Source organism: Lepidochelys kempii, chromosome 6 (genome assembly GCF_965140285.1).
Source record: "Lepidochelys kempii isolate rLepKem1 chromosome 6, rLepKem1.hap1, whole genome shotgun sequence".
NCBI lineage: Eukaryota > Metazoa > Chordata > Testudines > Cheloniidae > Lepidochelys > Lepidochelys kempii.
In genome coordinates, this window is record NC_136385.1 from 21,031,637 (window position 1) to 21,056,136 (window position 24,500).

General features: G+C 43.3%; 2 protein-coding genes and 1 long non-coding RNA gene across 7 annotated transcripts in view; 2 read left to right on the forward strand and 1 right to left on the reverse strand.

The window, feature by feature from the left end:
* CPT1A (carnitine palmitoyltransferase 1A) overlaps nt 1-3,515 on the forward strand; it is a 90,050-nt gene extending 86,535 nt beyond the window's left edge. For all 4 annotated transcript variants that reach the window (XM_073347046.2, XM_073347045.2, XM_073347044.2 and 1 more), the window contains one exon: nt 369-3,515. In XM_073347046.2, coding sequence (XP_073203147.1) covers nt 369-455 — 87 coding nt within the window. In that variant the 3' untranslated portion in view covers nt 456-3,515. The remainder of the gene's footprint in view (nt 1-368) is intronic.
* The window catches only part of LOC140912534 (uncharacterized), a 45,928-nt gene extending 40,448 nt beyond the window's left edge, over nt 1-5,480 (reverse strand). For both annotated transcript variants that reach the window (XR_012159305.1, XR_012159306.2), the window contains exon 1: nt 4,796-5,480. This is a non-coding gene — a long non-coding RNA (uncharacterized LOC140912534). The remainder of the gene's footprint in view (nt 1-4,795) is intronic.
* The window catches only part of TESMIN (testis expressed metallothionein like protein), a 42,353-nt gene continuing 22,233 nt past the window's right edge, over nt 4,381-24,500 (forward strand). The window contains exons 1-2 of the mRNA XM_078853149.1: nt 4,381-4,515; nt 8,087-8,673. Coding sequence (XP_078709275.1) covers nt 4,452-4,515; nt 8,087-8,673 — 651 coding nt within the window. The 5' untranslated portion in view covers nt 4,381-4,451. The remainder of the gene's footprint in view (nt 4,516-8,086; nt 8,674-24,500) is intronic.

Here is a 24,500-nt window from a genome sequence, read left to right on the forward strand (position 1 = left end):
AAATAAAAAGTCACTATTTGAAATAGTAATCTGCAAAAGTCAGTGCTGTTCCTGAGGGACAATTTTTTTCAATTTAACCTACAATAGAGACCAATATAATTTCAAACTAAAATACAGCTAAATTCCATTTACAGGGAAGTAAATGGAAAATGGAGGAGGATCCATGCTGAGATAGCCCTCTTATATACTGCATTAAATTTTATTCAGATTTTCACATTCTCCTGCTTCATTATGAATAGATGACTGCTTCATTCCATAAATTTCAATATTACAAAAAATGAAAGGAGGAAATAGATAAGTTTGGCTACAAGATAATGGTGGCATTACAACTGCATTACAACTCTTGCTATATCTTTTTATTCTCTTAGGATTCTCATCGTTTTGGAAAAAACATCAAGCAAGCAATGGTTGACACCATAACTTTATTTGGCGTTGGTATGAACTCTACCAAGTGATTCCTTAATATCAATGCCAGTGTCCTACCATTGGGTTGAGAACTCTTCTGATCAATGAATGAAAGCAAGGTGTACTCTGCAACGGTTAGAGGGGCATTTGGGTCATAATCATCCTGTGATCACCTGTGAATAAGGATTCAACACCTAGGCTGAGGTTCAAATGTCCCATCATTTCACAATAGCTCAGAAGAGTTCTCTTCCCATAAGAGATGACTTTTGACATCCTATGTGATTCTAGGGATACTGTAAAGCAACATCATGTGAAAGATGTGTACTGTAGGCCTGTCTCAATTTTGTGTACATATGGTAACTTTTTACTTAAACTCTGGGTCTACTTGTATTTCATAAATGAGTGGATAAAATGTATTCAGTCAACTTCAATCAGCAGAAAGTATTTGACTTCCTATGTACTAGTAGCAAAACATCAATTAGTATATCTGCTACTTCTGTCTGACAGTGACCAGACTTGTGGGTATTCATCTAAGTTGTCACTTTTTAAAGGTATTTCTTAACCTGACATAACCTAATATAGTGCACTAACTGGAAAATATACTGTGCTTCTTGGAAATAAGTATATGCTACAGTGGGTGATAAAATAGTTGCATTACATAAAAGAATGGCAGGTATCACCTATTTTCCTCTGTTTTATAAGCATATAGTTTGCCGCATCTTAATTTTATTACCATATGAACATACCTGCATGTTGTATGAGCCAGTGCCTTAAAAATGAAAGGCCTCAAATACAGGGAAACCTTACATTGTGGGGTTCTTGTTTTTTGAATTATTTCTATACATTTTCTATGCTGAACAAGGGGAATGGAATTGTAAATTTAATTCTCAAGTTGTAATTTATTTAGGTGCAACATCGGATAAGAATTCATGTTTTGACACATTGCAATTTGGCGGAGGGCCCCTATGTGAAATGCCCCTTTGTCTGTCTAATGAAAGACCAGTCCTGGTGAGACAACGAATTCACTTTTTTTCAGAACCACATTTCTAAAACCCACCATTTTGCTGAATAAGTCACATAAGATAACTGCTGCATCTCATGTACATTTTCTCTGGGACTCCAGGGAACGTAGCCATGAGCCACATACAAGCCCGTTGGGCAATCCACAGAAGACGACTCTCGCAGCTAAGGAACTGCATCTTGTCTACCCTCATGCTTAGAGCAACACCCACCACATTTCCAAACATCTTTAAGCAGAAAGGATTAAGACTGTCAAATGGTAATACCAGAATGGTGAAATCTAGCATTCCCTGGTCTCTGCCTGGAGAGCGTCTGGGTAGGACCAGGGAGAATTAACACAGTTAATGAGGAAAGCAAATGTTGGGGGAGGGAGAAAGGGGAAAAAAAACTGAGCAGTACCACTCAAAAAGATATATAATGGAAATTTTAAAAGCAGAGTAAAGAAACCTTCACAGTTCATGGTTGCTATGAAATTAAATGAAGTAGCTTTTTGTGATACCTCTCTTCCCTGGGATTCAAGCTTGTGTTCCTTTTAGTCAGTCTTTATATCACATAAAGCCTAAGCAGCATAAAATGTGGCAAATACTTTATACACAGAGCAACTGTATATAAAAGGATCTTGTAACATATACAGGGGTGGTCAGTACAAAAATGACTGCTGTTCCAGGGCTATTATAACATTAACAGCCCTGTAAAGGAAAATGTCTAATTTATCTTTAGAGTGAGAATATGAATATTTTCTGACCATAATCTTGTTTTGACTCTGCCACGTAAATTTTCCCCCCTCTGGGTTTCACATGAATTTGATACACAAGTTTGGGAAGAGGCCCTGCTGAAGATCACAGATGCATAGTCATGTAAATATTGTAATGCAGGAACCCGACAGAAGTGGGCCAGATAATTTTTATTGGGTCAGATACAGTATGCAGGCAAGGAGATTATCAAATAAGCCTTACTGCAACTGGCAGGCACGGCATCTAATCAGACTACTGCAGCAACTTCAGTGAATTGTCCTTTTGAAGCTGCAGAAATCATGCACTATTTATGATGACCACTGACCAACCTGTATTAAATTAACATTGACATATTCACTTGTAGGAGAATTTTTTATTAAGAAAATGTTTAGGTTTGACTCTCAGGTTTTAAATGTTACATATGTAATTGTAGGTAGTGCAGTTATCAATGCAATTTTACATTCCTTAAGAGAGTGTAAATATAATTGGCACAGGAAGAGTTCGTTTTTATTGTACATGTTGAAAAGGGTAAGTCTTATGTATTTTTTATTTGGAGCAGATAATTTCTAAACATGGTTTGTATTTCATTTATCTTAGAATGTCAACTGCATGTAAATAAAAATGTGCTCTTTTGGATGTAAATCTTAAATGCACAGTGAATGTAGGTTATCATTAATTAAAAAATTTTTAATCTTCCTATCCTCTACATTATGTATACGCAGTGAAACTGCTCACTTTTGTTTGCTTCAAAGTTGTATGAAAGTGACAGTTTAGCTCTAATTTTTAAGTGTGGTACACAATACTAAGAAGCACTGCCAAGTTAAAATATTATGTATATATTTAGAAAAATTCTTGATTGGTTCTCAACCAGTGATTTAAGGAGGACAAAGCTAAGGTTGAGAGGGTAATAGAATTTGGTAGGAATTATAGTAAATCAGTTATTACATGCGATTGAGGAATTGGCTGGACAACTCAATTGTGCATTTCCAAAATTTCTAATATTTAGCTTTTTGGTGTGATTTGGGAGACTTAATATTTAGGTGTTAACACTTACTCTGGTTGATGGCCCTAACTATTTTTAAAGTTTTGTTTTGTTTTTGGTGGGAATATGAATTAGGGTGCCTGACTTTAGCCCCACAAGTTTAAGAAAGTTCCTGATTTATTATGCTTTGCACTATATTGATTTCCTATATAGGATTTACTAATTTATATTGGTTTTATCATGCTCATTTACTTCACTTGTACTATTTTTTCATCATTTATTTACATCTAATACTACTAGTTTGTTCTTTAATTATATTTGTTCTGCCTTTCTGACTCTGAAAAATAAAAATTAAAGGTTTCACGATTATCACCCATTCTGTTGGAGTCTTCTTCCTTATCCTTTGCTCCCATATCTCTGCTCGTGGACCTAGGGTTACTACCTTGCCAGTATTTGAGCAGCCTGTCTGGTTTTTGTTTAGTTTTAATAAATGAATTTGCCAGTTATCAGAAAAATAATTTAATCTACCAGAATTGCTTTTATGTGGGTCTAAAGATTTGCATAATTATCATAATAGAGTGGGATATCTAATGTTAAAGGTTTGTGTCCAGCTAAAGATGCTGCAGTGTTCCCACTTCCACAGTTTAAGGAATAACAGATCAAAACTGTTGAAAATACAGCAGCTGTATGCTAGAGTTGTCAGGCATCTAGTTTTTGATCCCAGAATGCCCGGTCAAAAATGAACTGGCAGCTCCAGTTAGCACCACTGACCAGGCCACAAAAATCTGGTCAGCGGTGCAACAGGGCTATGGCAGGCTCCCCAGCTCCACACAACTCCTGGAAGTGGCCGGCATGTCCCACCCTTAGGCACCGGGGCAATCATGGGGGTGCCGCACGCTGTCCCTGCCCTGAGTACCGGCTCCACAGCTCCCATTGACCGGGAACCAGTTGGCTGCAGGGGTGGTGCCTGTGGGCGTGGGCAGCGCACTGAGAACCCTGGCCTCTCCACCTAGGAGCCAGACATGGCAGCTGCTTCCAGGAGCCATCTGAGGTAAGTGCTGCCTGGCCAGAGCCCATACCCCCCCCCCACACACCCCCCAACCCTCTGCCCTAGCCCAGAGCCCCCTCCTGCATCCTTAACCCCTCATGATCCTACCCCAGAGCCTGCTCTCCCAGCCAGAGCCCTCACCCCCTCCCACACCCCGCTGCCCCAGCCGAGTTAAAGTGAGCGAGGGTGGGGGGATGGAGTGAGTGGGGGCAGGGCAAGGGTGTTAAGTTTTGTGCGTTTGGAAAGCGGGCAGCCCCGCTGTATGCCCAAGTGTGAGAGAAGGTGTGTGTCCCAGGAGCGTGAGGAGACCAGTGTTAATCTTATCGGTATGTCTTATCTTTACAGAGACCGCAAGTGGCTGTTTAGGGAGGTAGGGGAGTTGCCTTGTGCCTGGGGGTTGGCGGTGCTGTGGGCTCGCCTTGGGGCGGGGAGGGCAGGCTTTTTGCGCTTCAAAGGTGAGAACCGTCCACGCACCTGTAAATCCCCATGCTGTAAATGTCTATTAGACCGTAATCGCTTTAAGGAGTGAACGCAGGAGCTCAGTTAACTGCATTTAAAACGTTTTCAGGCGCGGCGCCTACAGCCGTGGCCCAGCGCTCGTTTTACCTTCGTATGTTTCAAACAGCAAAGCCTCGGGCGCAACAAAGCTGGTTCACGCGGAGCGCTTGGAAGTCGGGAAATGGTCCGCTCGTAGGGATAAAAAGGTGGGCACCAGAGGGCAGCCAGGCACCGTGCAATGGATCAAACACCACGGCTAGGGCCCTGAGCAGCCACGTCCTCCTTGCATGAGAGCTCAGAGGGTATCAAAAGCGGATTACAGCTCAGGGGGCACCTCGGCGGCTTCCCCCGTAGGCCTCCAGCTCTTGTTTCCTTACCCTAGCGGCCCCCCCCTTCCCCGGAAGCACGCGTACACGCTGCTCGCCCTGTCCCCAGGAGAGGCACGGGGGGACCCGCTCACCAGGGCCGGGCCCGGGCCGGAGGCTCTCTGGGGCCTCGCCCGCCTCCCACGCGCTGCTGGGGCGGGCCGGGGCAGACCATGCGGGAGCCGGGCAGGGCGACGGACGCTGCCCGAGGGCGCAGCCCGGCTTCTGCGCGCGGGGGGCGGCGTCCCGCGGGGCTGATGCTCCCGCCTTTGTTGTCCCGCGCACGCAGCGCTCCGCGGCCAGCCCGCGCGAGGCCTGAAGTGGCCGGGGGCCCGGCCTGGGCCCTCGCCACGTGACTCCACCGGCCCTACAGAAGCTCCCTCCCCCGCGCGGCTCTCGCGCAGGCCCTTCCCCCTCCCCTCTCGCTCGGCCCCAACGGTCCCCGGGCGCGCGGGCGCGACTAGGCACGCTGACCCCTCCGAGGCCCAGCGCGGAGCCGGGCGGGGCATGGCGGGAGAAAGGCGGGAACTTGCTGCAGGGCGAGGGGAAGGTGAAGGAGGCTGCAGCCTGATCGCCGGGGGGGAGTGAGCACACCGTGTTGCCCCACCCGCGGGGCGGGGCAGGCTCTCCAGCCCCGGCATAGGGGGTCCCAGCGCAGGTCCCCCTCAGGTGGGGGTTGATCCCGGGACCGGGGGTCCCAGTGCACGTTATCCCTGCAGATCGAGGGAGTGTCGTGATGCACACGTGGGAGAGCTGTCCCTAATGCGGCCCACAGTGCTCTGGGCGAGTTGGGGGTCACAGTCCAGCCTGAGCTTCCCTTGTGCCCCACTGGGGATTAAAACCCATGTCCCTGTCATGTGGGGCAGGCTCAAAATCCAGTCATACACACAGAGGGTTGAGGGTCATGTTCCCACTGGGGTCCCAATCTCCCCTTTCTTCTGCAAACGATAACACAAGCAGTGTTTAGAAACCACAAGCTACCAGTTCCTCCACACACCCCATCCTGGAGTCTGGGCACTAGTTATTTCTTGCCCCAGATCCCTGCAGATTTTGGATGCAAATCTATCACTCAGGCTCCTGGGCACAGTAGGAATAATAAAACTTTTTCTCTTGTCCTTACCCTTTTTTTGCACTTGCTCTGTTTTCTCTCCTCTGTCCCCTGGGGTTAGAGGATTGTACCTGTGTCTCCCCACCACACTCCCTGTCTCCCTTGGGGTTGAATGTCACAATCCATCCCACCCCTGCTTGAGTATTGAGAATGATAGTAAACTAGTTTTCAGGGTATATCTCTTTTTATATATTTGTCGAGTGGATAGCACAATATTGCCCTGGACTCTAGGAACTACTGTAATATAAATAATATTTATATGGAGCTAACGTGACTAACAGTTGCTGTAATAGAATATAAAGTGTTGGATTTGCATTTTTTAAAAATTTGCTAAAATTTTGGCTGCATATTCAGTTCTGGTTATGAATTTTGCCAACATGTGGGTTTGTTTGGAATTAGACTTTGGTTTGGGCTCATCTTTAATTGTTTAAAAAGAAAAGGAGTACTTGTGGCACCTTGGAGACTAACACATTTATTTGAGCATAAGCTTTTGTGAGCTACAGCTAACTTCATCGGATGCATTCAGTGGAAAATACAGCGGGGAGATTTATATACATAGAGAACATGAAACAATGGGTGTTACCATACACACTGTAACGAGAGTGATTATTTAAGATGAGCTATTAAGCAGGAGAGCCGGGGTGGGGGGGGGAGGAGAACCTTTTGTAGTGATAATCAAGGTGGGCCATTTGCAGCAGTTGACAAGAACGTCTGAGGAACAGTGGGGGGTGGGGGGAATAAACATGGGGAAATAGTTTTACTTTGTGTAATGACCCATCCACTCCTAGTCTTTATTCAAGCCTAAGTTAATTGTATCCAGTTTGCAAATTAATTCCAATTCAGCAGTCTCTCGTTGGGGTCTGTTTTTGAAGTTTTTCTGTTGAAGAATTGCCACTTTTAGGTCTGTAATCGAGTGACCAAAGAGATTTGGTTTTTGAATGTTATAATTCTTGACGTCTGATTTGTGTCCATTCTTTTACGTAGAGACTGTCCAGTTCGACCAATGTACATGGCAGAGGGGCATTGCTGGCACATATCACATTGGTACATGTGCAGGTGAACGAGCCTCCGATAGTGTGGCTGATGTGATTAGGCCCTATGATGGTGTTCCCTGAATAGATGTGGACACAGTTGGCAACGGGCTTTGTTTCAAGGATAGGTTCCTGGGTTAGTGGTTCTGTTGTGTGGCTGTAGATCCTTGATGATGCGTTGGAGAGGACGTTCTTGTTCCTCAGACATTCTTGTCAACTGCTGGAAATGGCCCACCCTGATTATCACTACAAAAGGTTTTCCCCCCTTCCCCCCCCCCCACCCCGCTCTCCTGCTTCATAGCTCACCTTAGGTAATCACTCTCGTTACAGTGTGTATGGTAACACCCATTGTTTCATGTTCTCTATGTATATAAATCTCCCTGCTGTATTTTCCACTGAATTGGAATTAATTTGCAAACTGGATACAATTAACTTAGGCTTGAATAAAGACTAGGAGTGGATGGGTCATTACACAAAGTAAAACTATTTCCCCATGTTTATTCCCCCCACCCCCCACTGTTCCTCAGACGTTCTTGTCAACTGCTGCAAATGGCCCACCTTGATTATCACTACAAAAGGTTCTCCTCCTCCCCCCACCCCGGCTCTCCTGCTTAATAGCTCACCTTAAATGATCACTCTCGTTACAGTGTGTATGGTAACACCCATTGTTTCATGTTCTCTATGTATATAAATCTCCCTGCTATATTGTCCACTGAATGCATCCGATGAAGTGAGCTGTAGCTCACAAAAGCTTATGCTCAAATAAATGAGTTAGTCTCTAAGGTGCCACAGGTACGCCTTTTCTTTTTGCGAATACAGACTAACACGGCTGCTACTCTGAAACCTTTAATTGTGTGTGTTTTGTTTTGTTAAAATTATGCTATTTATTTTATAGATGAAAGACTTACCAAGAAGAATTTTGATCTAGAAAAGTTAGATATCCCCAAAGAGAAAAACAGATGTGAACAAACTGAGATTCCAACTGTGGCTATGGAAAATGAGATACTGCTTGGTGGAATTTCAAGTACAGAAGATGGATTTATCACTGAAATATTTAGTCAAAATAGGCCATTTAGTTCTGAAAACCCTAACTTTGAAAATACAATAATTAATAAACCTGGTGAAGAAGGGTTTCACTCCAGTCAAGACAGTCATTTATCCACTATGGCTGTTGGAGAAACTTTGCTGGGTCAATTCAAATACCCTCTTACTATTGAAAGTCAAAATACAATACTCAAGGTCAAAATACAGCCACTTGTAGAAGACAATCATGATAATGAAATCCTTGGAAAATGTCAGAAGCTACAAGACCTAAATCCTTCAGAAGAAGCTAAACATACATATCCACCTTGTCCACTGTCGCACTCATACAATGTCCATTTTCTGTCTTCCTTAATGATGCAACATAGAAATTCTAATGATTTGTCACTAAGTACCTGCCCTCCAGAAGGAACAATCAATCAAAATGTCAGAATGATACCAGTAAGATTCAACAAAACAGATTTCTATTTATATATTTTTTTCTTGATTTAAGTGTCTGAATAAGCACAGTTCCCGTATTAAGAGAAAGCATAAGATGCTTTAAAGTTATTACTATATAAGTTGTATTAGCTACTATTTCTCTCTCTTAAAGTTATGCTCAAATAAATTGGTTAGTCTCTAAGGTGCCACAAGTACTCCTTTTCTTTTTGCAAATACAGACTAACACGGCTGTTACTCTGAAATCTCTCTTTTATGCGGAACATAGGACCTTCACCACTGCGTTCCATTTTTGCCAATCTCGGTCTGCAGTCTTAGGTTCACCATGCTATTCTGATAGCTTTCAATTTTGCTTGTATTGTGCATTTCCATGTTATCCTTTGTCTTGTTGCTGCTTACCCCAGAGGTTCCAGTCCAGTGCCCATCTTGTTATTCTCTTTGGGTCTTTCCTCCATGTATGTCCTAGCCATCTTCATTTTTTTTCCCCTGTAATTTCCTGTTCTATTGGTTTCTGTTTCATTCTCTTCTAGAGTGCTTCCTTAGTGACTCTTTTCTGGCCAGCTGATATTGAGGATTTGTCTAAGGCTGTTAGCTGTTTATGAAAATTTGGAGTTTAGATAGTAAGGTCTTAATAAGTCTCCAAGTTTCAATACGATATAGTAAAATTGACTCTACAATTGTGTTAAATATTCAAAGTTACTTTGGAGGGCAAGATTTCTGTTTCTACAGAGGGGCTTTAGAGTTACAAAGGCATGTCTGGCTTTCACTGTTCTCGCTTTAATGTCTTTGTTCCATCTGTTGTACTTACAGTGCAGCCAAGATATGTGAAATATCCAACCTTTTCTATGGTTGTTTGCAGTGTTGTAGCCGTGTTGGTCCCAGGATATTAGAAGGTGGGTGAGGTAATATCTTTTACTGGACCAATATCTGTTGGTGAAAGAGACAAGCTTTTAAGCTAAGCAGTGCTCTTCTTCAAGTCTGGGAAAGAATGTTACAGCTAAATACAAGGTGGAACGGATTGTTTACAATAAGTAGTTATCACACTTTCTAAGGGACCTTTCAATGTGAGGTGGCTCATTAGCACCTCTGCAGTCATATGACAAAAAGGGAGGTTAGTGGGTTACAGATTGTTGTAATAAGCCATAAATCCTTGTCTTTATTAAGACCATGATTTGTAGTGTCTAACAAAGTGTGTAGTGTCTAACAAAGTTATGTGGAACAGATTGTTTATCATAAGTAGTTAACACATATTCAAAGGGACCATTGGTTATCTTAAATTGATCACCTGATTGTGAAGTTTCAGATTAGGTGGTCTGTGTTTGTTGTAATTTCTGTTCATAACTTTTAAATTTGAAAATAAAAATCAGGTATTACAGATGATGCAATTACAAGTGCACTGTATTTAAAATACAAAGATATGTTCATGAACAAGAAAACAGTAGTATTGTGTTCAGCTTTCTTTCACAAGGTTTTATTTTAGTATCTACTAGTACTAGATAGATTGAAACAGTTTTATACACCTCTCTGACTATCTCTAGATCATATAAATATAATAGAATCATAGACTGTGAGGCCAGAAGAGACTGTAGTCATCTAGTCTGACCTGTATAACACAGACCACTGGACTTCCTTGAATTAATTCGTATTTGAACTAGAGCATATCTTTTAGAAAAAGTCCTATCTTGATTTATAATTGTCAGTGATGGAGAATTCACCATAATCCTTGGTAAGATGTTCCAATGATTAATTACATTCACTTAATTTTTTTACCTTATTTTCAGTTTTAAATTGTCTAGCTTCCATTTCCAGCCATTGGATCTTGTTCAGTCTGTTAGACTGAAGAGCCCTATATCAAAATGTTGTTCCCCATGTAGGTATTTATAGATTGTGATCAAGTCACCCTTAGCCTTTTTTTTCTTTTGGTTAAACTTAACAGACTGAGCTCATTGTGTCTGTAACGCATGTTTTCCAATCCTTTAATCATTCTCCTGTCCCGTTGATCACTCTCCAATTTAATCAGTATCCTTTTGGAGTTTTGGACATCACAAGTGGACATAATATTCCAGTAGCGATTGCACCAGTGCATCATATCCCCCCTAAATTTCAAGGTCATTGTAAATCAAGTTTTTGAAAAACCAAATCTTCTTCGAGTGCTGTCTCTGTGGGTGCTCCACTTCAGGTGTCGGTGTGTCCCATCTGTGACATTATTGACATGAACTGTGACCGCATAGATCATTGTTGCAAACAGGGTCCTATGGTGGCACCAGGTCTTGTACAGAGCAGGTCAAGTGGGGTGTCTATGGAAAGGTTGTAGTTTGCTGGTTATGATTATGCTGTCTGTGTGTGTGTATTATTTTTGTATTGGAAGTTATGACTATTGGCTATGTACTTGTATCTCAATGTGTTTGATTCCAAGTAGCCTCAGTGAAGCATTTGGTCAGCTTCTTGAGAATGGGCATTTGCTGAAACTAGTCCTATCAAGAAACACTTAACTGACAATGGAGTTTGGGAGATGCCAATCTACATCTGAGCTTTCTTGGGATTGTTCAAACTAACATGTAAACTATGGTGTCGTCCTGCAAAAAGCTGTATCATTCATGGACATGTGACTTGCCTGGTGGCTACAAACTCCATCTTGTTGCTGTGACTTTGCACAGAAGAACAAAGGGGTTTCTGCCCACAAGAGAAAAAATATAAAAAGCCTTGGAAACCCTTCCATTTTGTCTTCAGCTGGCTTAAAAGATGGCCTCTCCACTCCCAAGAGATGCCTGAAAGAAACTGGAACAAAGGACAGTAACTATGGGGGTGTGAGTGATTACTGGACCAAGACTAGGAAGGATTCCAGTCTGTGAAAGAAGCTTATTGGAACATCTCTAAGGGTGAGATTTACCTGTATGCAGTTTCTTAATGTATTAGGCTTAGACTTGCATGTTTTGTTTCGTTTTACTTGGTAACTTACATTGTTCTGTCTGTTATTACTTGGAACCACTTAAATCCTGCTTTTTATACTTAATAAAATCACTTTTTGCTTATTAATTAACCCAGAATGAGTAATTAATACCCGGGGGAGCAAACAGCTGTGCGTATCTCCCTATCAGTGTTTTATAGAGGGCGGACATTTCATGGGTTTACCCTGTATAAGCTTTATACAGAGTAAAATGGATTTATTTGGGGTTTAGGCTCCCAGAAAGACTGAATATTGGGTGCTGGGAAAGTCCCTGTTAACTGAGAAGCCCCTGGGCTAAGTGAATCTTCGTTTCTGTGAACTGCAGAGGGTGTGGCCCAGCCTCTTGGTCTGTGCTGGAGCCAACTGGTGTGTCTAGCTCAGCAAGACGGGAGTGGAGGGAAGCCTTTTCTGGCAGGGGGGTTTGTTCTCAGTGGTATGCCAGCACAACTAGTGACAGTCTTGAGGGAGTTTCTGTGACCCAACCCATCACAGTGGCATAGTTGAGCAGGATCTGTGCACAGCTGATTGCTTTGAGATACTGGTAGTGATTTTAAGTGAGTTTAAGTGTGCTTTCTGGAGAACAAACAAAGTGGTTACTGGTTTGTTATTTTCTGTTTGCTTATTTCGGGTAAGGGAAATAGAGGCAACCTTTTCTGGCAGGGGGGTTTGTTCTCAGTGGTATCCCAGTACATCTAGTAACAGTCTTGAGGGAGTTTCTGTGGTCCAACCCATCACACAGTGAATCTGAGATTTTCAGTAGCAGTGTCTGGTCAGGATGCGCCTGTGCAGTAGCAGTCTCACGGCACCGCTCGCGCACACCCCGACCCCTGCAGTTCATTCTCAGCCATCCTTGCCTTAAGACAGAGTCCGGTAGCAGTGTCACTAAAAGCCTTCAAAAACATTATTCTATCTAACTTAATCTAGTTATTACCCTTATTTATTAGTAATTTGTTACTTTAATTAATATAGTTCTAGTTAGCGTTAGTTAAACTTTGTTAGCCATAAAAAAACTTTTCATTTTCCCATCTCCCTTTTTCAAAAATATGCCTGGCTCCCCAGGATTTAAAAGATGTACTTCATGTAAGGACGCAATACCAATTTCTGATGGCCACTCCTTATATGTCTGATGCTTAGGTGAGTCACACGTACCGCAGAAGTGCGCTCACTGCAACAGTCTCAAAGCGAGAGCAATGAGAGATAGGGATCTTTATCTTAAACTTATTTTAATGGAGAAATCCCTCACTTCTACTTTGGGCCCTGGACAACCCGCAACAAGGGACTCCATGGGTGCATCCTCTATGGATAGACTAGGTGCCGACTCCTCTACAAAATCGAGGGAAAAGGCCATGTCTCCACCAAGCCAAGAACTTTTAAAAAAGAATGGTCCACGGCGAGATCCCTCCCTGCGATGCCGACCTCCTCCAGAATGAGCACCATTGATGCACTGGGCACCTCCAACACCGTCCGCTCCATGACCTCTGCCGGCAGGAGAAAGGAGTCCAGTAGCAGGCACAAAGCAACCTCCTGCTCCACAGCACCAACTACCCCTACAAAGGGCACGGTATCGCAACCTCAACCACCTGTGATGGCTCCCCACCTGGCACCAAGCTCATCAGCACTGAAGAAGGCTACACACAAAGGGTCGGCACCAGGCTTACTTCCACCTAGGGCGGCGGCGCAGAAGGATACAGCACCGCATACAATGGTACCAATCCCCCTTATGCACTCATCATATATGGAAGTGTTCTCTGTTCCCAGATCTCCACTGCTCGGCACTGCCTGCTTGCCAGTGCCGACGGCACTGGACCAACCAGAATCTCCCGATGCTCCACCTTTTTCGAGTGATGAGGAGGACAACATGGAGGAGGCCGTTTTCTCATCTGGACGTTCCTCCCCAGCAGGCACGGAATCTCGTTATAGATCCAGGAAACAGAGCACCAGGGACTTTCCCCAATGGCTCACTAATCCATGGATGTGTCGTCCCATTCCATTTCCCATTAAGTGACCACAATGGGACCCATGCACAGCCTACAGGTCTCAATTTCACAGACCTCCCACTTCCCACAGGAAACCCATACACTCTGTGATGACGTTGGTACCCGAGCCCTCTTAGGGAACAGAGGAGGTGGAGGAAGACAGGGATGAGACCACAGAATATGAAACATCCCTTGATCACAACTCCTCTTCTTCCCCTGACAAGGTAGTTATGCTCCCGCCTCCCACTACTACAGATGACTTCAAACACTTTCAGGAGTTATTGCCATGGGTGGCACAGAGCCAAAATATTCCTCTTGAGGAGGTTCCAGAAATGCAACACCAAATCCTCAAGATCCTACACACTTCATCTACATCAAAAATAGCTTTGCCCATAAATGCCACTCTCATTGAACCTTTAGAAACAGTGTGGCAAACACCTGCCATCATCCCCCCAACCAATAAGCATATGGACAGGAAATACTATGTATCAAATAAAGTCATGGACTTCCTTTTTTCACACACACAGCCTAACTCCTTAGTGGTGGATGCGGTCAACCAGTGGGGCAAATATCCTCAATTCAAATCCACACCACAAGACAAGGATTGGAAGAGACTAGACTTCTTGGGGCAAAAAGTTTACTCTTCTGTGACTCTTCAATTCCACACAGCCAATTACACGCTATTAGTCGCCAACTACAATTGTGATAATTATATAAAACTGAACGATTTCATCCAGGAAATTCCAGAGGAAAAAAGAGACCAATTCCATGCCATTGTCAATGAGGAAGAACTTATTGCTAGAACAGCACTCCAGACATCCCTCGACATGGTGGACACAGCAGCATGCATGACGGCGACAGCTATTGTCATGCACAGAACATCCTGGTTGCACTCATAGATTCATAGATATTTGGGTCAAAAGGGACCATTATGATCATCTAGTCTGACCTCCTGCACAACGCAGGCCACAGAATTTCACCCACCACTCCTACAAAAAAAACCTCACACCTATATCTGTGCTATTGAAGTCCTCAAATCGTAGTTTAAAGACTTCAAGGAGCAGAGAATCCTCCAGCAAGTGACCCGTGCCCCATGCTACAGAGGAAGGCAAAAAACCTCCAGGGCCTCTTCCAGTCTGCCCTGGAGGAAAATTCCTTCCCGACCCCAAATATGGCGATCAGCTAAACCCTGAGCATATAGGCAAGATTCATCAGCCAGATACTACAGAAAATTCTTTCCTGGGTAACTCAGATCTCACCCCATCTAATAGCCCATCACAGGCCATTGGGCCTATTTCTGAATATTTAATTACCAAAAACATGTTATCCCACTCATCTAATATCCCAAGGGAACTCCAGACCAAGGTAGAGAACGTTTCCCTCGACAGGGACAAGCTCTTCTCCGCTAAAATGGATGAGGTCCTCCATTCCGTGAAGGCCACACTGAGGACCCTCAGGATCTACACACACCCTAACAGGAGATGCAGATACCAGCCTTACAATCATAACAGAGACAGCGCATCTCAGCGCCAGCAGAGACCATACAACAATCAAAGACAAGGGCACAGACCACAGAGATGTTGCCTTACCCAATCTCAGGCTGCGACGTCTCAAGCACCACCAGACAAGACACAATTTTGAAATGTTGGTCGAGGGTCTAACCGACCTCCCCCGACCATCAGCGCCAATAGAACAAACAATCCAAAACTTTGGTCATTGGCTTCGACCATTTTACCATACGTGGGCCTCTATCACCACGGACCATTGGGTTTTAGAGATCATTCACACGAGTTATACCATCCCCTTTACTTCCATCCCACCTACCCACCCCCTCTTCCCCATTTCTCTTCAGGGACCCTCTCACAAGCATCTTGAGCTTCTTGAGACAAGAAGTAAGAACATAAGAAAGGGTGGAGATGGATGGCAGGAGAGAGATCACTTGACCATTACCTAGATTCATAGATTCATAGATATTTAGGCCAGAAGGGACCATTATGATCATCTAGTCTGACCTCCTGCACAATGCAGGCCACAGAATTTCACCCACCACTCCTAAAAAAGACCTCACACCTATATCTGTGCTATTGAAGTCCTCAAATTGTAGTTTGAAGACCTCAAGGAGCAGAGAATCCTCCAGCAAGTGACCCGTGCCCCATGCTACAGAGGAAGGCGAAAAACCTCCAGGGCCTTCCAATCTGCCCTGGAGGAAAATTCCTTCCCGACCCCAAATATGGCGATCAGCTAAACCCTGAGCATATGGGCAAGATTCATCAGCCAGATACTACAGAAAATTCTTTCCCGGGTAACTTGGATCTTACCCCATCTAAAAACCCATCACAGGCCATTGGGCCTATTTACCATGAATATTTAATTACCAAAACCATGTTATCCCATCATACCATCTCCACCATAAACTTATCGAGTTTAATCTTAAAGCAAGATAGATCTTTTGCCCCCACTACTTCCCTCGGAAGGCTATTCCAAAACTTCACTCCTCTGATGGTTAGAAACCTTCGTCTAATTTCTAATCTAAATTTCCTAGTGGCCAGTTTATATCCATTTGTTCTTGTGTCCACATTGGTACTGAGTTTAAATAATTCCTCTCCCTCTCTGGTATTTATCCCTCTGATATATTTATAGAGAGCAATCATATCTCCCCTCAACCTTCTTTTAGTTAGGCTAAACAAGCCAAGCTCCCTAAGTCTCCTTTCATAAGACAAGTTTTCCATTCCTCGGATCATCCTAGTAGCCCTTCTCTGTACCTGTTCCAGTTTGAATTCATCCTTCTTAAACATGGGAGACCAGAATTACACACAGTATTCCAGGTGAGGTCTCACCAGTGCCTTATATAACGGTACTAAAACCTCCTTATCCCTACTGGAAATACCTCTCTTGATGCATCCCAAGACGACATTAGCTTTTTTCACAGCCATATCACATTGGCAGCTCATAGTCATCCTATGATCAACCAATACTCCAAGGTCCTTTTCCTCCTCCGTTACTTCTAGTTGATGTGTCCCTAGCTTATAACTAAAATTCTTGTTATTAATCCCTAAATGCATGACCTTACACTTCTCACTATTAAATTTCATCCTATTCCTATTACTCCAGTTTACAAGGTCATCCAGATCCTCCTGTAGGGTATCCCTGTCCTTCTCTAAATTAGCAATACCTCCCAGCTTTGTATCATCTGCAAACTTTATTAGCACACTCCCACTTTTTGTGCCCAGGTCAGTAATAAAAAGATTAAATAAGATTGGTCCCAAAACTGATCCTTGAGGAACTCCACTGGTAACCTCCCTCCAACTTGACAGTTCACCTTTCAGTAGGACCCGTTGTAGTCTCCCCTTTAACCAATTCCCTATCCACCTTTCAATTTTCCTATTGATGCCCATCTTATCCAATTTAACTAATAATTCCCCATGTGGCACAGTATCAAACGCCTTACTAAAATCTAAGTAAATTAGATCCACTGCGTTTCCTTTATCTAAAAAATCTGTTACTCTCTCAAAGAAGGAGATCAGGTTGGTTTGGCACGATCTACCTTTTGTAAAACCATGTTGTATTTTGTCCCATTTACCATTGACTTCAATGTCCTTAACTACCTTCTCCTTCAAAATTTTTTCCAAGACCTTGCATACTACAGATGTCAAACTAACAGGCCTATAATTACTTGGATCACTTTTTTTCCCTTTCTTAAAAATAGGAACTATGTTAGCAATTCTCCAATCATACGGTACAACCCCTGAGTTTACAGATTCATTAAAAATTCTTGCTAATGGGCTTGCAATTTCTTGTGCCAATTCTTTTAATATTCTTGGATGAAGATTATCTGGGCCCCCCGATTTAGTCCCATTAAGCTGTTTGAGTTTCGCTTCTACCTCAGATATGGTGATGTCTACCTCCATATCCTCATTCCCATTTAACATGCTACCATTATCCCTAAGATCCTCTTTAGTCTTATTAAAGACTGAGGCAAAGTATTTGTTTAGATATTGGGCCATGCCTAGATTATCCTTGACCTCCACTCCATCCTCAGTTTTTAGCGGTCCCACTTCTTCTTTCTTTGTTTTCTTCCTATTTATATGACTATAGAACCTTTTACTATTGGTTTTAATTCCCTTTGCAAGGTCCAACTCTACTTGACTTTTAGCCTGTCTCACTTTATCCCTACATATTCTGACCTCAATAAGGTAGCTTTCCTTACTGATCCCTCCCTTCTTCCACTCCCTATATGCTTTCTGCTTTTTCTTAATTACCTCTCTAAGATGCTTGCTCATCCAGCTTGGTCTACAACTCCTGCCTATGAATTTTTTCCCCTTTCTTGGGATGCAGGCTTCCGATAGCTTCTGCAGCTTTAATTTAAAATAATCCCAGGCCTCCTCTACCTTTAAACCCATAAATTCTTCAGTCCAATCCACTTCCCTAACTAATTTCCTTAATTTTTGAAAGTCAGCCCTTTTGAAATCAAAAACCCTAGTTGCAGATTTATTTTTGTTAATCCTTCCATTCAGTTTGAACTGAATTAGCTCATGATCACTTGAGCCAAGATTATCCCCTACAACCATTTCCTCTATGAGGTCCTCATTACTCACCAAGACCAAATCTAAAATGGCATCCCCTCTAGTCGGTTCAGCAACTACTTGCTGAAGGAATCCATCAGCTATCGCATCTAGGAAAATCTGAGCCCTATTATTATTACTAGCACTCGTCCTCCAGTCTATATCTGGGAAGTTAAAGTCTCCCATGATCACACAGTTTCCATTAGTATTTACTTTATTAAAAACATTAAAAAGGGCTCTATCCATACCTGTTAGGTTCACTCCCTCTGGGGCACCTGGCATTGGCCACTGTCGGTAGACAGGATACTGGGCTGGATGGACCTTTGGTCTGACCCAGTATGACCATTCTTATGTTCTTAAGTACATCACCTTCTACAACTAGAGGCCGTGGAACAAGTTCCAACACAACACAGAAGGAAGGGATTTTATTCTCATTATTTCCTGACTCTAAAAAAAAACGGAGGTTGGCAACTCATACTAGATCTCAGAAAACTCAACAAATTTGTCTGTACCCACAGATTCAAAATGGTCATACTGAACTCTATCATCCCTGTGCTGGAAGAGGGTGACTGGCTCTAAACTTTGAACCTGCAAGATGCTTATTTTCACATTACCATCCATCACGCTCACAGAGAATTCCTATAATTCACAGTGGGACAAGATCACTTCCAATACAGAATACTGCCATTCAGAGTGTTGACAGCTCCAATTGTGTTTACCAAAATCCTAGCGGTGGTAGCTGCTCATTTGTGCAGACAGGGAATATTGATATTCCCATACTTAGATGATTGCCTGCTAAAAGGCCCTACCCTGACAGAAACATTATGCATTACTAGACAAACCATCCCTCTTTTTCACTCCCTAGTGCTACAAATCAATGAAAAGAAATCTATCCTAACTCCAGTACAATGATTGGACTTCATAGGAGTGCACCTGGACTCAGTGGAGGCTAAAGCATCACTCCAATGCCCGGATTCACAGCAATGATCTCCCTCATATGATCTCCCATGGGTGTCTGCACACACCTGCCTACAACTCTTGGGACATATGGCTGCCACCACTTTCTTTGTAAAACACACCAGACTCTACACGCGCTGCCTTTGAGGATGGCGGAGCTCGGTATATATTCCACGAAAGCACAGCCTAAACAAAAGACTTGCACCGACTCCAGAGGTTCTACATTCACTAGGATAGTGGACAAACCCAATAAATGTTTGCTCAGGCATCCCGTTTCAACAGGATCCATCATCCAGACAAATCACAACAGATGCTTCACTGATCGCATGGGGAGCTCACCTAAACCAACATACAATCCAAGGAAAGTTGTCCCCCACGGAAACACATTTACACATGAACCCTGCTTGAATTATGCATGTTCCACAACATATGCCCTCATTTCCTCCCTCTTATATGAGGCAAAACAATAAGGGTCCTGACGGACAACATTGTGTGTATGTTCTACATAAAGCGACAGGGTGGAATATGTTCCCACTCCTTATGCACAGATGCCTTAAAACTATGGAACTGGTGCATAAAACACATTGCTATTACAGCAGCATACCTCCCGGGTCAACTGAACATGATGGCGGACACATTAAGCAGACAGTTTTCCCAAGAGCACGAATGGGAACTGAATGATGAAATAACACAACACATATTTCACGTATGGGGATCCCCACACATAGAGCTGTTCATGAAATCAGTAAACAAGAAATGCCCAAAGCTTTGCTCACAAGCAGGACTAGGGGCATGATCCCTAGGGGACGTGTTTCTCATCAAATGGAACGCTCCCCTCCTATACACATTCCCACCAATACCTCTAAAATACAAACCGACAGGGCCAAAATAATACTCATAGTACCGACATGGTTCCCTTACCTGACACCCATGGTGATGTGCACATCGTTCACTCTCCCTCCCCTATGGAATCTTCTCTCTCAGGACAATGGTCAAGTCCTCCATCCAGACCCAGAGAAACTTCAGCTGATGGTGTGGCTCCTTCATGGCTCCACTGCGATGAACTAACCTGCTCAGAACATGTAAAACAAGTGTTAATAAACAGCAGGAATCACAACACGCGTACTACTTACCTCCAAAAATGGAAAAGATTCTTCCTATGGTGCCAGAACAAACAAATATCTGCAAGCCAGGCACCACTTCCACTAATCCTGCAATATTTATTATCCCTAAAGAACTCAGGGCTTGCTATGAGTTCACATAGAGTTCATCTTGCCACCATCACAGCCTTCCATCAGCAGGTAGACGGGACTTCGATATTTGCTCACCCGATTACTAAGCAGTTTCTCGCGGGCATACAGAACATGTACCCAGACATCTGAGAACCCACACCAGCATGGGTCTTAAATCTACTCAGAAGTCTAACCATAGCCCCATTTGAACCCTTAGCCACATGGTCATCACTTCACTTATCTATGAAAGTGGCATTCCTGGTCACCATTAGATTGGTGTGAAGAGTCAGTGAAATAGGGGCTCTCATGGCTCACCTGCAATATACAATATTCTTCAAGGATAAAGTGACACTTAGAACGCATCCTTAGTTTATGCCCAAAATATTGTCCTTGTTCCATCTCAACCAACTGATTCACTTACCTACATTTCATCCAAAACCACTCACTAACACTCAAGAGACTGTCCTGTACACATTGGATTAGCATTTTATCTGGCGAGAACGAAGCCCCTCCGGAAATCACCTCGACTTTTTGTGTCAACAACAGAACGATCAGAGGGCTCTGCCATATCTACGCAAAGATTATCTAAATTCATATCTAGCTGTGTCCATATGTGCTATACAACACTGAAGCCCCTCCGGGCATCAGAACCCACTCAACAGGAGCCTCATCTACCTCCATAGCATTCCTACACAATGTGCCCATTCTAGACATCTGATGTCTACGTTTGCCACACCGTTTCTAAAGGTTCCATCAGAGTGTCGGGCCTCTTAACACACATTCACGAACCACGATGCAATTACTTTTGGTTCAAGCTCAGACACAAGACTCAGCCTCACTGTACTAGCCTCAGCAACAAACTGAACTCCTAAGTCCTTTCCATCCTCATGAGGGCAGTGCTCTACATTCACCTGAAGTGGAGCGCCCGCAGGGACAGCACTTGAAGAAGAAGAGACATTTACTCACCATGTGCAGTAACTGAGGTTCTTCGAGATGTGTGAATCCCTGTGAGTGCTCCACTACCGACCCTTCTCCCCTCTATTTCGGAGTACGAGCTAAACACTCCACGGTAGAGAAAGCAACTGAAAGGGTCGGGGCGTGAGCATGCTAGATGAGGCACCAGTGGCACCTCAAGACTGCTACTGCGCATGCGCACCCTGACTAGACACTGCTACTGAAGATCTCCGATCGATGGCACTGGGATGCACCGACACCTGAAGTGGAGCACCCACAGGGACACACATCTCGAAGAACCTCAATTACTGCACAAGCTGAGCAACCTTCTCTTAAACTTTGAACTAAATGGCTATGATTTTTCACAATTGAAATCAAATAGCTACATTTTTCTATAAGTGTGTTGAAGTTAAAGAAAGGAATGAAAGAAAACTATTCTCTTTCTCTAGGTATTCAGACCGCTACTAGATCCAGTTACTGGTGCGAATAATTGTATTTGTTATGACCAATTCAAAGGAATGCTTAATAGTTGTGTACAGTCACAAGCCTTGCCAAATAGCTCCGATGGTAAGTGTTTGAAGAAGTCGCCTACTGTGAGTTTGATTTTTTTAATTTGGTCTTCCATCTACAACTGACAGTATAAATGATTGACTGTCCCTGTATATAGAAGTTTCTCTTTGTGCCTGTGTGTGCATGACTGTTCAGATTTCTAGTTTGTTTTTCTCCTCTAAGTGAATTTTTTGTTAGCACTTATTAAAGTGTGATGGGATTGAGATGAAAGTCTTCTATTTATCCATGCATAAGGCTATGTTTATGTCACAGAGGTCATGGAAGTCACGGAATCCGTGACTTCCAGAGACCTCTATAACATTCTCTGCTTCAGCCCCAGGGGCCCCCTGCACAGTTCCAGTGACAGGTGACAGCCTCCTGTAGGGGCCCTCGTCAGGGTTCCAGCAGTGGGTGACAGCCTCGCGCAGGAGGGTGGGTAGAGGGTGCCTTTGGCAAGTGGCTGAGGGCATCCAGTTTTCTCTTTGGGAAATATGGTCACCCTGCAGCCCACAGCCACCGTTGGTGGAGGGGGGCCCCTCTGTAGCTTCCAGCTGCCACATGCAGAGGAGGAACCCCACAGCACCCAGCCACCATGGTGGTAGGGGAAACCATGGAGCCGCAGCAGCAAAAGTCACAGACAGGTCACAGCTTCCGTGAATTTTTGTTTATTGCCCATGACCTGTCTTAGTTAGGGAGATTATCAGTCTTCAGGTTATTTTAGATCTTGACCTCTCTGCTGAGTCTGCCAGCAGTGAGTGCCACTTGTAATTGGAGATTTGTAATGTGGATGCTTACACATTAGAAATAAAACTGCAATCACAAGCTCATTTGATATAAGCCACTGAACAGCTATTAAATGGGAATTATTTTTTGTCATTACTCACAAGGCCCAAATTTGAACCAGTTACTGAAAGGTAAGAAGTATGATATACCATCACCAATCCTCTGAATTGTTCCCCAGTGTTCTAATTTCTGATTGCAGGCTAGCTTTGTGACCTTTGATCTTGCTATGTGATAATGTGGGCTTTACATCATGGAGGTTGAAAGGAAATTGTTTTTAATTTCTAGGAAGTATTGTTTCTACCCATGTACCTCTTTTTACTTTGATGTCCATAAGGAAGCTGAAGAAGTTTGATAGAGTATGTGTTTGAAAAAATTATCGTAGCTCACTGGTTATTTTGAAAAGATATAAAGTTCAATTAAAGGATAGCTTTCTCCTTGGTCCTTTGAAAAGATATTGCTCAGGTTCAAGTAGGTAGGCATGAGCTCTCGTCTCAGGAGCTCAGTAATGGCCACTTTGCGCCCTGTCCATACACAGTTGTACAAGGGAAGGAGAGGTGGTGGAGATGGGCAAAAGGAGCCTGACACCATTGCATAGAGGCCATGCACAGTTGCACTCCCTGTGTGCAACAGTATTCCTTGCTTACTAGCCAAAGGGGTGAGGGAAGAGACAGGAGTAAAGCCGGATATACAGAGCTGGACAGATATGCAGAAGGGATCATGCTGCATCTTCCTAAGTAGTGATGCCGGGGGTGTGCTCCCTACAGAGGGATTGTGCATCCTTGAAGAATGTTGCCTTTTGGAGCTCCTCCTGCGATTATGCTGCTCTGCATCAGTCGTAGCATGAGCCAGTGCCAAAAAGTCAAAGCTGCCTTTATATGGGTGCCAGACCACAAAGCATGTTCTCCAGTTGGTTCTTCTAATGTATGAGGTATCTCATAGCCATTTGTCATGTGATCAGGTATTAGAATCCCTCCAGTGGCAAGTTGCACATCATTAGCCTTTATTAACATAACATCGCTGAGAAATGTATAATTTTTCCCAGCTGTTTTGAGAAACATCAGGCTGGCTCAATATTGGGGTCTCTTTTCCCAACATTCCTGACAGGAAGTCTGTTATAGGAGAACATTCAATATTTTTACGCAAGCCGGGCTGCACTTTCAGAGTGCTTGTTTTAATTTTTGTCAGTGTCCTACGCAATCCTGTGATGTCCAAATCTTTTTTTCCTCAGACCTATAGTATAAAAGATCTCCTAATGTTTGCCATTGTCCTCATTGTTTGTTAAAAAAAAACCCCTCCATTTTGTGTGACAGAACCTTGCAGTGAGGTCAGCACTTTACCTCAGACTAGTGCTCCTGTCTGTGATGAACTTGTAAGTATGAATTTAGGATGTTATTATTATTTTTCTGAAAGCTTTTGTTCTTTGTTTTTGATCTTACAGGCAAAATATTGTAGAAATTGAAAATGGAAATCACATAAACTGCCAAAGGGTAAAATGTTTTTTCAAATGCAGTCCTACATATTCCACATACAACAGAAAAAAGAGAACATTAGACATCCATTTTTGAAAATCTTGGCTGTAAAGTTAGGCTCCTAAATCCTCATTTAGGGGCTAATCTAAAACCCACTGAAGTCAATGGAAAGACTCTGATTGACTTCAGTGGGTTTTGGATCAGGCTGCTAAGCACCTAAGTAAGTGGCTGATTTTCAGAAGTGCTGAGGACCAGCAGCTGTCATTGAAGAGAATGGGTATTTCTGGGTTGACAGACTCAGGTTAGTGGAGCTTGCACTACTGCATTGAAAGTAGCTGTGTAGATATCATGGTTTGGGCTGGAGCTCAGGCTCTGAAGCCTAAGGAAGAGGGTAGGCTTCA